The sequence below is a fragment of the Myxine glutinosa genome, chromosome 11, assembly GCF_964187855.1.
Source record: "Myxine glutinosa chromosome 11, kmMyxGlut1.1, whole genome shotgun sequence".
Classification (NCBI taxonomy): Eukaryota; Metazoa; Chordata; class Myxini; order Myxiniformes; family Myxinidae; genus Myxine; species Myxine glutinosa.
The window spans coordinates 74,469,142-74,485,703 of NC_136271.1; the positions used below are offsets into that span (position 1 = coordinate 74,469,142).

Sequence of the window (16,562 nt, forward strand, 5' to 3'; positions counted from 1 at the left end):
CTTTCACCACCAGATTACAGATCTCTGTCATTCTCTTCACACCCCAACTTCCTGCTGCCTTCAACATATCTCCCACAACATATGTGGTTCGAAGAACCCAAATTCCCATTGCCCACACTGTGGTGCCCTCCAAATTTGGGTCTAACCCCACAAATTTTCTACCTGTGCCCTCGCACAATTTCGGGGCTGGGTCGTGTGGCTCTACCAGCAGGTCGACCTACCTGCACCCCTCCGTTCACTGGAGCTGCCTCCCGAGCTTGCCTGCTCCTCACACTACCCTATCTGGGGAAGGCCCTCCCTGGCGCTTACCCCCTGATGCCCACCTTGGCATTGGGCAACCCGGTCCTTCCTCTGGATCCTCGGGCCCCACTCATACGCTAACCGAATTGGCTCCCTGAGCCTACCTGTGGCCTTACCTGGCCGACGAGCTACCAGTAACGGAGTGCCCCAATAACTATTAATACCAATTAAGGCACACGCCCAGCCATTTCACTGTCTCATGCACCTCACAAAAAAAACTATTTCCGCAATCAGCACCACAGGTGTCAATATCCATGCAATTTACCTGCACCCTCTATCTACCTTTAAACTACCCCGCCTGGCCTCCGTGAATGGGTTCCTCTCCCCCCATTCAATCCTTCGCACCATGCATTCCACACCATTTATTTTCACACCACAACACAATTCCATTTACACTTACACGCAGCATCATCTATCTAACTGATTTCCCCTATAACTCGTGCTTCCCTCGTCGTCCCTTTACACTACGCATACCCTTTGTTAACAACCAGCTAAACTCTCTACGTCCCCACTATTGTTCATGGTCACTACTTAAATCTCTGTCCCTATGGTCTCTCTAGATCCCAAACATTATCCTAGCCCTCCCTCAGCTAGTGCTTCGGTGGCCCCATGGAGCAACCATTGCTGTCCCCTCCATGGGCCTAACAACGCTATCCCCCTAAACTAGTGCTCATGCCCCCCCCCATTGTGGGGAATGGTCACACCACCATACCCCCATGTGGGGGGCACAGTACTCCCCCCAGTCCTCTAAACTATGAGCCCCCATTTATGGGGGTAATTGGTCGCGCCTCGGCCTCTAAGGCCATAGCGATCCATTAGGGTGCCTGTTCGCCTGCATAGGGTGTTATCCGGTCGGCATGGACGATCCGAGGGGGGTGGAGTTGGTGGTCCCAGGTGCCGGGGACCATCCCTGCATGGCGCCCTGCAGTCCCACGCACAATGACCCAACCGGCCATGGTTAGAGCACCTCATCTGGTAAGGTGCGTGCCTCCGAAACTCCGAATTTCCCCACGAACCCCGCCGATCGTTCTTGCCGTGGTACGGCACCAACAATATCGTGCGGGTGCCGGAGGTACGAATCCTGCACGCCGGTCCTTGTGAGACAGACGCCACACCGATTCCCTCCGGTCCCCACGGTGCACCACTCATTGGGGGCTCGCGTACTCTACCCATCTTACTAAGCACTACCCCGGTCGGCGTTGATGCCTGAGCCGCATCATCATATCTCGCCACCCACTCCGTACTCGCACACCCTGGTGCGCACACTCCTTTCACACACTCCGTAGCATTCGTGACCCTCTCACTCGGCCCTGCACGAACTCCCGGGTCTGGCCTTTCTCGCAAGCTAGCCGAACACCCGATCGCATCAAACACATTTCCGATATCGCTACTCACCTCGGGACTCACCTTTTCCCGGTCCTCTTCAAGAACCTGTAATCTTTCTATTTGATTAGCAGGTATTTCATCAGGCTGCGAGCACCACTGTTGCACACATTCCATCAATTCCCCCCATAATTCATTCCCCATCTCCTTCTGTCTTTTTAATTTATATTATTCCTTCTTCCACCTCCTCCAGCTTCTGTTTCACTTCCGTTATTTCCTGCTTGAACTCTACCTTCGCCGGTTTCTCTACCTCCCGCGTCAATACTCCATTCCCCCAGTCAGTTTGGCCATACTCTCCTTCAGCCCTTGCTGGACACGCATCTCACACCACTTTACCTCGTCACGTGCCCCCGCGAACTCCTCGCCCATTCTATGCCCAAACTCCTCCCCCATCCTTTTCATATCGCCGCTTGATTCCTTCCTCATGGTGTCTATCCGATTACTCATTTTATCCATTCCATCAACCATTTTATCCATTCGATCACCCATTTTGTTCGTTCCACATCTTGACTCTTCTCTCATGGTGTCCATTCGATCACCCATTTTGTTCATTCCCACCTCAAAGCATGCTCTCATTTGAGTCATGAATAACTCCATGTCTATAAAACCCGCTTGCACAGCGGGATCGGCCTCCGCCCCTGTGTGCGAAGCGCCGCCATTGTCTTCACTCCCTGGCGTGCCGTGATGAACTCCAAGGTCAATCTGTTGGTTTGTGTCCTGGGCCATGAATTCATCCTCATGCTCTACATTTTCTAAACCTGCTCGTTTTGGCCAGCCATCATCCGAATTTAATTTTAATTTTTAATTTGTTTTAAACTAAATTTCCACACGCTCGTAATTTCGCAGTACGTGAAGCGTACTCCAGGTCCAAATATCCCAAACTCCTGACAACAAATTTGTTGTGGATGCTGGGTTCTTCGACGTACAAAGGGGGGTTTATGCCCCGTTCCCCCACGAACTTCGGTTCCACTGAGGCCGCCAACCGCGAGCGACTAGACTTGTGGTTGACAGATTGCTAAGCAATTCCGATCGCCAATCTCCCAGCCACGTGCCGAAGAGTTTGCTGGTCAAATATCCCAAATACCTTCAAGACACGTGACCGAAGAAACCGGGGATAGAACCCTCGCTTTCACACACGTGTGGGTGTCCACATACGTTTGGCCATTTCGTGTGTGTGTGTGTGTGTGTGTGTGTGTGTGTGTGTGTGTTTGTGTGAAAAAGGAAAAAAAAAATACTCATGGGGAAGCCTGGTGGATTGGTCCTATAAAACAATTTCTTTGGAATTGCTCAAATGGCCGCAATAGGGTTTTAATGAGGACAAGCTGATAAGATGCAATGCCGTGGCTGTGAGCCACATGCTTTGTGCTGCTCAGCCTGCTTTGAGTCTCTGCCCAGCTACCCCGGATGTCAGAGCCATTCGTGTTTTTATTCAGCAAGAAAGCGTAAAGAATGCTTTGGTCTATCACTGGATATCCCATAACAAGAACCATTTGGATCTGCGTATGAGCTGCCTTGTTTGGGACTTTACTGGGCTTAGTGAAGTGTAATGCTGTGTGGTGGAACGGCCTTGTACAGATTACAGTGCTCGTTGAGATTACCTTTTCAGGTGGTTCAATAAGGAATGGAAAGGTTCTTCTTTTAAGAAGTTAATGATAGAAAAGTTAATCGAGGAGTTTAGTTGGAGAAACAATTTGATCATTTGAGCTTTGTGGGTAGAGTTGCCATGTGATCAGTTAGCTTTTTTGGTTAAAGTGGCAATCCAATGATTTAGAACTAATGGTTAAAATAGCACACCTGATGATGTGGACTTTGAAGTTTTCAAGACATCTGAAAATTTTAACTTGTTTATGATATAAGCCATGTGCTGAGAGAAGGCGTGTGAGGATTTGAGGAGTTGTGTGAGGAGTTGTTAAAATGGCCACCTAACAATTTAAACCTGATCTTTAAACTAGTCACGTAAAAATGTAAACCTGGTCGTTAAACGAATCGCGTTAAAAAAAGTTTGTTGTTCTGTAGGCCATATAATTATTTGGGGTTTGTGAAACTGTTTCTTTTTGGAATTCCTGCTTATTGATTGGTCATCAATTTGTGGTAAGAGAAACCATTTGATGATTTTTAATTGGTGGTTAAAACTGTCATTTGGTGGTTACAGAAGCTATTTGAGTATGTAGAATTGGTGGTTTGCAATCACCGAATTGGTAGTTGGGTTGTGTGAATCTCGCATATATATAAAATGTTAGGTTGTATGCTTGGAAATGCCCATTCAAGGGTTAATGTGACAAGAGCCTCTTAACGTTGGGAAGACACGGGGGAAATGTTCAAGAATGATGCTGAAGCTTTTGTTCAGGAAGTGAATTGGACAGTTGGACAAATGAATACGAAAACCATGTTGTACAACTGCTGATCACCGAAGAGGCGCCCCCCTCTCCAACCCCCTACACCCTCCAACCTCTGACATTTTTTAGGAATCTTCTTCATTGACGTTGCTATGTTATTCAAACAATGCATTTGCTTCTTTGTGGTTTTTTTCTTCTTCTCATAATATTGTTATGGTTCCTGACCAATCACCCTGGCCAATCTCGACTGCAGAGGAGCGTTATAGTTTCCAGGATCGGGGGACGGCCAGCTTAAAAGACAAGGGGATTAACCCCCCCCTCCCCCCGCCCCCTTGGTAACGGGAGTGCCGACCCCGAATCCGCAACAATATCTTCATTTGGGTTACGTCATTTCCACCAAGTATGTAATTGCAAGTACCGGTAACTTGTCCAGGAGATGCAGCTGCGTTAATATTGTTTGAGCTAGGAAATATGAATTCTGTATTATTATGTGTTATGAAGCAATATAATTTCTTGCTGCATGCCATAGTATTAGCAAGTTCTCCAGCAGAGCTGAGGATATTAAATAAAACAGCATTTGCCGAACACAAGTTCCATGTAAGTCCTCTTGGCAACAAATTGATACCCATGGCAATTGAAATCCTGTTGCTAGTTTATAAAAGGATGACGTCACTGTCGAGCTAATATCAAATTTACTTGGGAACGTTCGTTCCTCTTTGGTTTGTTTTGATCCAGACATTTTTGAAGTCTGTTCACGTATAGGAAAAAGAGATCCCCCCACCCCCAATAGCAATGGCTCCTTGCTCACAAATGGTTCAATATAATAGATGCATCAGGTTGACTTTTTTTTTTTAGCACTTTTCATTTTTCAGAATGTAATTCATTTTCTGTTGACCTGAAAGGTATTGATATACATGTTGACAGACCTTTAAGGCCAAAAAAGGAATCTTAAAAATCAAGACATTGATGTAGATCCCACCAACTTTAATTCATTTTGTGTCATTGTGGTTGGGTGTGTGTGGATGTGTTTGCGCACATCCGTAGGCAAATTATTTTCCAGAAGATTTGATTTGATCTTGGCACAATAATAATAAAAGTAGGTAAAGGAAAATCTCCCAATCTCAAAGCTCCTGCTCGCAAGTAATCAATATCTCTAAGGAGACATTGAATTGTCTTGAGCGTGACATTTAGAGAGTCTTTATGTGCAGTGATGCCATCAGAAATAATGTTGTGATCATTAAGAAAAGGCATGTTTGGAGGAGTGAGGAGGGGTGGGGGCAGTGTTGGGGGTGTTGTACCTTTTTGTGAAAACGGTTAAAAACGCTCTTCAACAAACTGATATCGTTTTCTGGCTAAGGTTATGAGGTAATTTTCAGTGCTGCCACATGGTAAATTATGGTGGGATGCCATTGTGAATGTTTATGGTGTCACTAATAATAGCAGTGTTATGGATGATGTTCTTATGATTGCTTATTTGGGAATCCGATGGATGATTCTGTTATACAGGACTCGGCGGATCCTTCTTCCACTGTCTGAACTTACAGCAGAGCTGCCCAGTTTGTGTGTGCGTTTGACAAGAGCTGAGATGAGCCTTCTTGAGGCTGTCACTCGCAGCTGGGCCCGACCTGGCACTCCGGGGGGCCTGAAGGCGGCGGCCACCCCGTTGTTCCACGCTTTTGGCCACCCAGGTATGGGCCCACCCCAGCGTAGCCCCCGGAGCTCTTAGGGCCAAACCCGCATCTTTGCCAGGGCTTATGGCGTACCATTTGGTTTTAATTGGGGCAGAGAGCGCGAAGGCCTGCGACATGCCCGTGGGGATTGTAGAAAAGCTTTGGCGAAGTAATGTGCATCACAATCTTGTGCTTTTGTGTGTTGTCCTTCTTGCATGTGTGAACGTGACATTGATAATGTCCCCAGCATGTTGAACTAATGGTTTCCAATTACTTGTTAGATGTACTGTGCAAGTAGTTTCAACTATTGTCATTTTAAATTTGTGAACACTGAAGTTTTCATAAAGTATTGCTTTCCACATCTCACTACCTTTACAAAAACGCCATCGCCATGTTTTCAGCTTTTTAGTTGCTTTTACAATCCCCTGCTTTCTTATTAAACTTCTGCAAGTATAAGGGCTGATGGAAATGGGCAACAAGTTTCAGGGTTCGGGTTTTTTATTCCTGCTTTTGTAGTTTTATGTTAAAACCCAGAACCGTGAGCCAAACCCTGCATCTGGCTGAGATTTGGAGTCACCCGACTCATCTCTGATTTCATACGAGATGTGTGCCCTTCCCTACGATTCCACCGAACCCTTCAGAAATGCTTTCTGCAATGTTTATTGCCTGCACTTGAGTTCTCACCCCTCACAACCTTTTTTGCACAAGCTGAGGACATTCAAAAAATGTGGCGCTTATCACGGCAGTTTTCAAGACTTTGTGTTGGACTCTAGGTGAATGATTGATGTTTTGCAGACCTTCTTTGGTGGCATTGAGCTACTTTAAGAGGTTTACTGCTTCAGCTTTCAAATTTAAATTGTTGGTTTTTCAGTGCTGCAAATTTCACAATTTGCGGGCTGCGAACTTTGCTTTTGTATAATGAAAGGTATGTTACGCAATGTTGGTTTTGTCAAGTCTCCTTCCTTGCATTGAACTATTCAGATTTTCAAGTTTAAGTGTAAGCGTTGTGCACGGATTATAATTCTGCTGATCTGTGTGACTCCCATATTTGGGGTTCTTGGTTAGCATTGCACTGAATCTTGGACTTCAACGAATTCCTCTGCAGCTTGATGTTCCTGGACATTTTAAATGCTTTGTTCTCCCTCCCCACCCCCACCCCCACTTTCGCTGCATTGATATTATTGGTTGGACATTGCTGGGGTTATGACTTAATGCTCTGTAGGATAGAATGGGACAACCTGGTGGAAGGATCCTTCAGCAGGACAGTGAAAGCATTTCAGATTTAAAACGGCTTTAATACAAAATTGTGTATCCATGCTTGACTCAAATATTTCAGTAAAATGAATATGAATATGTATGTATGTATGTATGTATGTATGTATGTATATGTAATTATGTATATATATATATATATATATATATATATATATATATATATATATATATATATTGTTACAGACGCGGTGGTGGATGTTAGTTTACCGAGCGGTTTGGTATGACCACGTCTGCACAGTTTACCCGATTATGCTCGAACGTTGACTAGTCGCGCTACGCTAGATCAATGAAGGAAAAGACACACGGCTGGGATTCAAATGACACGACACCAGGGATACGGTTCTCAAGACCTCCGGAGGAGATTATATTAAGGCGGAAGGTTAGATTACAACTACAAGAGGGACAGCATAGAAAGACGAGCACTTAGACACACTCTTATATTAACCCCAACAGACGACAGATAAACGGGACAAAAGGGCTGACTCACACGGGGATTGATGGCAAGGAAAGGCAGGCAGTCGATGGCTCAAGGTGCACTCTTGGCTCAAGGCAGAATCGACCCGGTTCGGTCCGGTCCAAAGATGCGGGGAGGTCGCAGCGCTCGGAGGTAGTGACTTGCTCTTCTTCAAGCTGGGGGCGCATCTGACGTCACGTCCGGCAAGTCGCTCCGTATATCCGGTGGGGAGTGACACGCCCTCGGCTCGTTAGCTCCGCCTCGTGGAATCGGCACGTTGCTTCTCATTGGGTGCGTGCGGGGGGTTTACCAGGCTCCGCCCTTGACGAGGAGCTGACAGCCAGCCCCTTCGCAGTCTCCCCTGGAGGCGTGGGTTCGTATCCCACTCCTGACACCAATTGTTACAGACGCGGCTTAGATGTTATTTACCGAGCGGTTTGGTATGACCACGTCTGCACAAGTTACCCGATTATACCCGAACGTTGACTAATCGCGCTACGCTAGATCAATGAAGGAAAAGACACACGGCTGGGATTCAAATGACACGACACCAGGGATACGGTTCTCAAGACCTCCGGAGGAGATTATATTAAGGCGGAAGGTTAGATTACAACTACAAGAGGGACAGCATAGAAAGACGAGCACTTAGACACACTCTTATATTAACCCCAACAGACGACAGATAAACGGGACAAAAGGGCTGACTCACACGGGGATTGATGGCAAGGAAAGGCAGGCAGTCGATGGCTCAAGGTGCACTCTTGGCTCAAGGCAGAATCGACCCGGTTCGGTCCGGTCCAAAGATGCGGGGAGGTCGCAGCGCTCGGAGGTAGTGACTTGCTCTTCTTCAAGCTGGGGGCGCATCTGACGTCACGTCCGGCAAGTCGCTCCGTATATCCGGCGGGGAGTGACACGCCCTCGGCTCGTTAGCTCCGCCTCGTGGAATCGGCACGTTGCTTCTCATTGGGTGCGTGCGGGGGGTTTACCAGGCTCCGCCCTTGACGAGGAGCTGACAGCCAGCCCCTTCGTGGTAACCCCGTGGAGCGCATGGTCATGGCGGCTAACCGAGCTGGTGGGAGGACGCACACTCCCCCCGCGCGCCGTGGTTGTAGTTGTTGTTGTAGCTGTAGTTGTTGTTGTTGTTGTTGTTTGGGGAAGAAGATGGAAGGAGGTATGGGAAGGTCCTAAACTCACTACTGGTGCCATATAATCACATTCTGGTGCAACGAAGAGTCATAATTAATGGAAACGAGTCCTTAACTGACATAGACTAAGAATAACTAGCAAGATGTCCGAAAGTTGTCTACGTGAGATGCGGTGGACCTGGGCACGACATTTAATGGGGGAAAAAGGGGAAGGTCGGTTCTACAGAGTGTTGTTTACAGACAATGGGACTAGGGAATGGGGGATTGGGGATAGTTGGGGAGTATTGGGGAAATAGGGGAATATTTACAAGCAGATATGGAGGCCAAATTCCATATTCGCAACAATATATATATATATATATATATATATATATATATATATATATATATATATATATATATATATATATATATATGTATATGTATATGTATATGTATATATGTATATATGTATATATGTATATATGTATATATGTATATATGTATATATATATATATATATATATATATATATATATATATATATATATATATATATATATATATATATATATATATATATATATATATATATATATATATATATATATATATATATATATATATATATATATATATATATATGTGTCTGTCTTGTGTTGTCTTGTCACTGAACTGCTTTCTTAAACTTTTGTGAAATCGTACCAAACTTCTGGTATGCACATATCTCTCCCGTCGGTATGTCCTAAGGGTATTGTTTGGAAAAAATCACCAATTCTTTTTTTTTTTTGGGGGGGAAATTTTTTTTTTTCAACTTAAGTTTTCAACTTCAAAGGTTTATAAAATGTGATATCACGTATATTACAAATACATTTGTGCAAAATAATTGTTTGAATTATGATTGGTTTAAACCATGACAAAATGGCAACTCGGGTACAGTCATTTATCTATACTAGGGCGTGCCCGTACTATATATATATCTAAAATTATATCCCCCCCCTCTATTTACATGAAATGGTTTGGTCCATTCGCAAAGCCAAAGCGAACGGCTTGCGAGTACGGTGACAATCCCCCCCCCTCTATTTACATGAAATGGTTTGGTCCAAAGCGAACGGCTTGCGAGTACGGTGACAATCCCCCCCCTCTATTTACATGAAATGGTTTGGTCCAAAGCGAACGGCTTGCGAGTACGGTGACAATCCCCCCCTCTATTTACATGAAATGGTTTGGTCCAAAGCGAACGGCTTGCGGAGTTTGGTAAAGAAATCGCCATAGCGTGCACAAACGCGCAGGAAAGCGAAAGAATCGCAAATTAGTTTTAATTAGTTTTAAAACATAGTTTAACGCCAACATAGCGGCAACATAGTTTGCCATCGTGAAATAAATGAATACGCTCTCAAATGTGCCGTCCGAGGCAGAGTCTGTTCGCCACGTTCGGCACACGTGATAGCTCGCTGCTCTCTGATTGGTTGAATCGTTTTTTGGACATAGCTCGGTAACTACTTCTCCGATTAATATGAAACCTTGAAAAGGCACATCCTCAGGTCCCCAGCAATATACCTGGCAAGTTTAAAGTATATCGGACCCGTGGTTGTCGAGAAACAGCGGTCACAGACACACAGACACACAGACATACACACAGACATACACACAGAGATTACTGGAATTATAGATAGATATCTACACATCTGGGCAGTGTCTGTGTTCTCACTTAACGACTCCCTCAAACTTTTGTTTCCGTGGCTGTGAAGTGTTTTTAATAACGTTGTGGTGGTTTTGAATTACATGGTGGTGAGGTATTTTGAATTATGTGGTGGTGAGGTGTTTTGAATGATGTGGTGGTGAGGTGTTTTGAATTACTTGGTGGTGAGGTGTTTTTAATTATGTGGTGATGAGGTGTTTTGAATTACTTGGTGGTGAGGTGTTTTGAATTACTTGGTGGTGAGGTGTTTTGAATTACTTGGTGGTGAGGTGTTTTTAAATGACGTGGTGGTGTGTTTTTATTACGTGTTTTATGGCTGTGAGGTGTTTTAATTTCGTGTTTTATGGCTGTGAGGTGTTTTTATTACGTGTTTTATGGCTGTGAGGTGTTTTTATTACGTGTTTTATGGCTGTGAGGTGTTTTTATTACGTGTTTTATGGCTGTGATGCGTTTTTATTACGTGTTTTATGGCTGTGAGGTGTTTTTATTACGTGTTTTATGGTTGTGAGGTGTTTTTATTACGTGTTTTATGGCTGTGAGGTGTTTTTATTACGTGTTTTATGGCTGTGAGGGGTTTTTATTACGTGTTTTATGGCTGTGAGGTGTTTTTATTACGTGTTTTATGGCTGTGAGGGGTTTTTATTACGTGTTTTATGGCTGTGAGGTGTTTTTATTACGTGTTTTATGGCTGTGAGGGGTTTTTATTACGTGTTTTATGGCTGTGAGGTGTTTTTATTATGTGTTTTATGGCTGTGATGCGTTTTTATTAGGTGTTTTATGGCTGTGAGGTGTTTTTATTACGTGTTTTAATGGCTGTGAGGTGTTTTTATTACGTGTTTTATGGCTGTGAGGTGTTTTTATTACGTGTTTTATGGCTGTGAGGTGTTTTTATTACATGTTTTATGGCTGTGAGGTGTTTTTATTACGTGTTTTATGGCTGTGAGGTGTTTTTATTACGTGTTTTATGGCTGTGATGCGTTTTTATTATGTGTTTTATGGCTGTGAGGTGTTTTTATTTTGTGTTTTATGGCTGTGAGGTGTTTTTATTTTGTGTTTTATGGCTGTGAGGTGTTTTTATTACGTGTTTTATGGCTGTGAGGTGTTTTTATTACGTGTTTTATGGCTGTGAGGGGTTTTTATTACGTGTTTTATGGCTGTGAGGGGTTTTTATTACGTGTTTTATGGCTGTGAGGTGTTTTTATTACGTGTTTTATGGCTGTGAGGTGTTTTTATTATGTGTTTTATGGCTGTGATGCGTTTTTATTACGTGTTTTATGGCTGTGAGGTGTTTTTATTACGTGTTTTATGGCTGTGAGGTGTTTTTATTACGTGTTTTATGGCTGTGAGGTGTTTTTATTACATGTTTTATGGCTGTGAGGTGTTTTTATTACGTGTTTTATGGCTGTGAGGTGTTTTTATTACGTGTTTTATGGCTGTGAGGTGTTTTTATTACGTGTTTTATGGCTGTGAGGTGTTTTTATTACGTGTTTTATGGCTGTGAGGTGTTTTTATTACGTGTTTTATGGCTGTAATGCGTTTTTATTACGTGTTTTATGGCTGTGAGGTGTTTTTATTACGTGTTTTATGGCTGTGAGGTGTTTTTATTACGTGTTTTATGGCTGTGAGGTGTTTTTAATTTGGTGGTGGTGAGGTGTTTTTAATTTCGTGGTGGTGAGATGTTTTTATTACGTGTTTTATGGCTGTGAGGTGTTTTTATTTCGTGTTTTATGGCTGAGGTGTTTTAATTTCGTGTTTTATGGCTGTGAGGTGTTTTTATTACGTGTTTTATGGCTGTGAGGTGTTTTTATTTCGTGTTTTATGGCTGAGGTGTTTTAATTTCGTGTTTTATGGCTGTGAGGTGTTTTTATTTTGTGTTTTATGGCTGTGAGGCGTTTTTAATTTCGTGGTGGTGAGGTGTTTTTATTTCGTGTTTTATGGCTGTGAGGTGTTTTTAATTGCGTGGTGGTGAGGTGTTTTTATTTCGTGTTTTATGGCTGTGAGGTGTTATTAATTTCGTGGTGGTGAGGTGTTTTTATTACGTGTTTTATGGCTGTGAGGTGTTTTTAATTTTGTGGTGGTGAGGTGTTTTTATTACGTGTTTTATGGCTGTGAGGTGTTTTTATTACGTGTTTTATGGCTGTGAGGTGTTTTTAATTTCGCGGTGGTGAGGTGTTTTTATTTCGTGTTTTATGGCTGTGAGGTGTTTTTATTACGTGTTTTATGGCTGTGAGGTGTTTTTATTACGTGTTTTATGGCTGTGAGGTGTTTTTATTACGTGTTTTATGGCTGTGAGGTGTTTTTATTATGTGTTTTATGGCTGTGAGGTGTTTTTATTACGTGTTTTATGGCTGTGAGGTGTTTTTATTACGTGTTTTATGGCTGTGAGGTGTTTTTATTATGTGTTTTATGGCTGTGAGGTGTTTTTATTACGTGTTTTATGGCTGTGAGGTGTTTTTTTTACGTGTTTTATGGCTGTGAGGTGTTTTTAATTTGGTGGTGGTGAGGTGTTTTTATTACGTGTTTTATGGCTGTGAGGTGTTTTTATTACGTGTTTTATGGCTGTGAGGGGTTTTTATTACGTGTTTTATGGCTGCGAGGTGTTTTTATTACGTGTTTTATGGCTGTGAGGGGTTTTTATTACGTGTTTTATGGCTGTGAGGTGTTTTTATTATGTGTTTTATGGCTGTGAGGGGTTTTTATTACGTGTTTTATGGCTGTGAGGTGTTTTTATTACGTGTTTTATGGCTGTGAGGTGTTTTTATTACGTGTTTTATGGCTGTGAGGGGTTTTTATTACGTGTTTTATGGCTGTGAGGTGTTTTTATTACGTGTTTTATGGCTGTGAGGTGTTTTTATCATGTTTTATGGCTGTGATGCGTTTTTATTACGTGTTTTATGGCTGTGAGGTGTTTTTATTACGTGTTTTATGGCTGTGAGGTGTTTTTATTACGTGTTTTATGGCTGTGAGGTGTTTTTATTACGTGTTTTATGGCTGTGAGGTGTTTTTATTACGTGTTTTATTGCTGTGAGGTGTTTTTATTACGTGTTTTATGGCTGTGAGGTGTTTTTATTACGTGTTTTATGGCTGTGAGGGGTTTTTATTACGTGTTTTATGGCTGTGAGGTGTTTTTATTACGTGTTTTATGGCTGTGAGGTGTTTTTATTATGTGTTTTATGGCTGTGAGGTGTTTTTATTACGTGTTTTATGGCTGTGATGCATTTTTATTACGTGTTTTATGGCTGTGAGGTGTTTTTATTACGTGTTTTATGGCTGTGAGGTGTTTTTATTACGTGTTTTATGGCTGTGAGGTGTTTTTATTACGTGTTTTATGGCTGTGAGGTGTTTTTATTACGTGTTTTATGGCTGTGAGGGGTTTTTATTACGTGTTTTATGGCTGTGAGGTGTTTTTATTACGTGTTTTATGGCTGTGAGGGGTTTTTATTACGTGTTTTATGGCTGTGAGGTGTTTTTATTACGTGTTTTATGGCTGTGAGGGGTTTTTATTACGTGTTTTATGGCTGTGAGGTGTTTTTATTATGTGTTTTATGGCTGTGATGCGTTTTTATTAGGTGTTTTATGGCTGTGAGGTGTTTTTATTACGTGTTTTAATGGCTGTGAGGTGTTTTTATTACGTGTTTTATGGCTGTGAGGTGTTTTTATTACGTGTTTTATGGCTGTGAGGTGTTTTTATTACGTGTTTTATGGCTGTGAGGTGTTTTTATCATGTTTTATGGCTGTGATGCGTTTTTATTACGTGTTTTATGGCTGTGAGGTGTTTTTAATTTGGTGGTGGTGAGGTGTTTTTAATTTTGTGGTGGTGAGGTGTTTTTATTACGTGTTTTATGGCTGTGAGGTGTTTTTATTTCGTGTTTTATGGCTGTGAGGTGTTTTAATTTCGTGTTTTATGGCTGTGAGGTGTTTTTATTACGTGTTTTATGGCTGTGAGGTGTTTTTATTTTGTGTTTTATGGCTGTGAGGTGTTTTTATTACGTGTTTTATGGCTGTGAGGTGTTTTTATTACGTGTTTTATGGCTGTGAGGTGTTTTTATTACGTGTTTTATGGCTGTGAGGTGTTTTTATTTTGTGTTTTATGGCTGTGAGGTGTTTTTATTACGTGTTTTCTGGCTGTGAGGTGTTTTTATTTCGTGTTTTATGGCTGTGAGGTGTTTTTATTACGTATTTTATGGCTGTGAGGTGTTTTTAATTTTGTGGTGGTGAGGTGTTTTTATTACGTGTTTTATGGCTGTGAGGTGTTTTTATTACGTGTTTTATGGCTGTGAGGTGTTTTTAATTTTGTGGTGGTGAGGTGTTTTTATTACGTGTTTTATGGCTGTGAGGTGTTTTTAATTTCGTGGTGGTGAGGTGTTTTTATTACGTGTTTTATGGCTGTGAGGTGTTTTTAATTTTGTGGTGGTGAGGTGTTTTTATTACGTGTTTTATGGCTGTGAGGTGTTTTTATTACGTGTTTTATGGCTGTGAGGTGTTTTTAATTTTGCGGTGGTGAGGTGTTTTTATTTCGTGTTTTATGGCTGTGAGGTGTTTTTATTACGTGTTTTATGGCTGTGAGGGGTTTTTATTACGTGTTTTATGGCTGTGAGGTGTTTTTATTATGTGTTTTATGGCTGTGATGCGTTTTTATTACGTGTTTTATGGCTGTGAGGTGTTTTTATTACGTGTTTTATGGCTGTGAGGTGTTTTTATTACGTGTTTTATGGCTGTGAGGTGTTTTTAATTTTGTGGTGGTGAGGTGTTTTTATTACGTGTTTTATGGCTGTGAGGTGTTTTTAATTTTGTGGTGGTGAGGTGTTTTTATTACGTGTTTTATGGCTGTGAGGTGTTTTTAATTTTGTGGTGGTGAGGTGTTTTTATTACGTGTTTTATGGCTGTGAGGTGTTTTTATTACGTGTTTTATGGCTGTGAGGTGTTTTTAATTTTGCGGTGGTGAGGTGTTTTTATTTCGTGTTTTATGGCTGTGAGGTGTTTTTATTACGTGTTTTATGGCTGTGAGGGGTTTTTATTACGTGTTTTATGGCTGTGAGGTGTTTTTATTATGTGTTTTATGGCTGTGATGCGTTTTTATTACGTGTTTTATGGCTGTGAGGTGTTTTTATTACGTGTTTTATGGCTGTGAGGTGTTTTTATTACGTGTTTTATGGCTGTGAGGTGTTTTTAATTTGGTGGTGGTGAGGTGTTTTTATTACGTGTTTTATGGCTGTGAGGTGATTTTAATTTCGTGGTGGTGAGGTGTTTTTATTACGTGTTTTATGGCTGTGAGGTGTTTTTATTTTGTGTTTTATGGCTGAGGTGTTTTTATTACGTGTTTTATGGCTGTGGGGTGTTTTTATTACGTGTTTTATGGCTGTGAGGTGTTTTCAGTTTTGTGGTGGTGAGGTGTTTTTATTACGTGTTTTATGGCTGTGGGGTGTTTTTATTACGTGTTTTATGGCTGTGAGGTGTTTTCAATTTTGTGGTGGTGAGGTGTTTTTATTACGTGTTTTATGGCTGTGAGGTGTTTTTATTACGTGTTTTATGGCTGTGAGGTGTTTTTATTACGTGTTTTATGGCTGTGAGGTGTTTTTATTACGTGTTTTATGGCTGTGAGGTGTTTTTATTACGTGTTTTATGGCTGTGAGGTGTTTTTATTACGTGTTTTATGGCTGTAATGCGTTTTTATTACGTGTTTTATGGCTGTGAGGTGTTTTTATTACGTGTTTTATGGCTGTGAGGTGTTTTTAATTTGGTGGTGGTGAGGTGTTTTTATTACGTGTTTTATGGCTGTGAGGTGTTTTTATTTCGTGTTTTATGGCTGAGGTGTTTTAATTTCGTGTTTTATGGCTGTGAGGTGTTTTTATTACGTGTTTTATGGCTGTGAGGTGTTTTTATTTTGTGTTTTATGGCTGTGAGGTGTTTTTAATTTCGTGGTGGTGAGGTGTTTTTATTTCGTGTTTTATGGCTGTGAGGTGTTTTTAATTGCATGGTGGTGAGGTGTTTTTATTACGTGTTTTATGGCTGTGAGGTGTTTTTAATTTCGTGGTGGTGAGGTGTTTTTATTACGTGTTTTATGGCTGTGAGGTGTTTTTAATTTTGTGGTGGTGAGGTGTTTTTATTACGTGTTTTATGGCTGCGAGGTGTTTTTATTTCGTGTTTTATGGCTGTGAGGTGTTTTTAATTTCGCGGTGGTGAGGTGTTTTTATTTCGTGTTTTATGGCTGTGAGGTGTTTTTATTACGTGTTTTATGGCTGTGAGGTGTTTTTATTACGTGTTTTATGGCTGTGAGGTGTTTTTATTACGTGTTTTATGGCTGTGAGGTGTTTTTAT

At 41.7% G+C, this 16,562-nt stretch overlaps 1 protein-coding gene across 1 annotated transcript in view; it reads left to right on the forward strand.

Moving 5' to 3' along the window:
- VPS13B (vacuolar protein sorting 13 homolog B) overlaps window positions 1-16,562 on the forward strand; it is a gene marked incomplete in the record, with an annotated part of 603,006 nt that overhangs the window by 192,218 nt on the left and 394,226 nt on the right. The window contains 1 exon segment of the mRNA XM_078786778.1: window positions 5,526-5,707. Coding sequence (XP_078642904.1) covers window positions 5,526-5,707 — 182 coding nt within the window.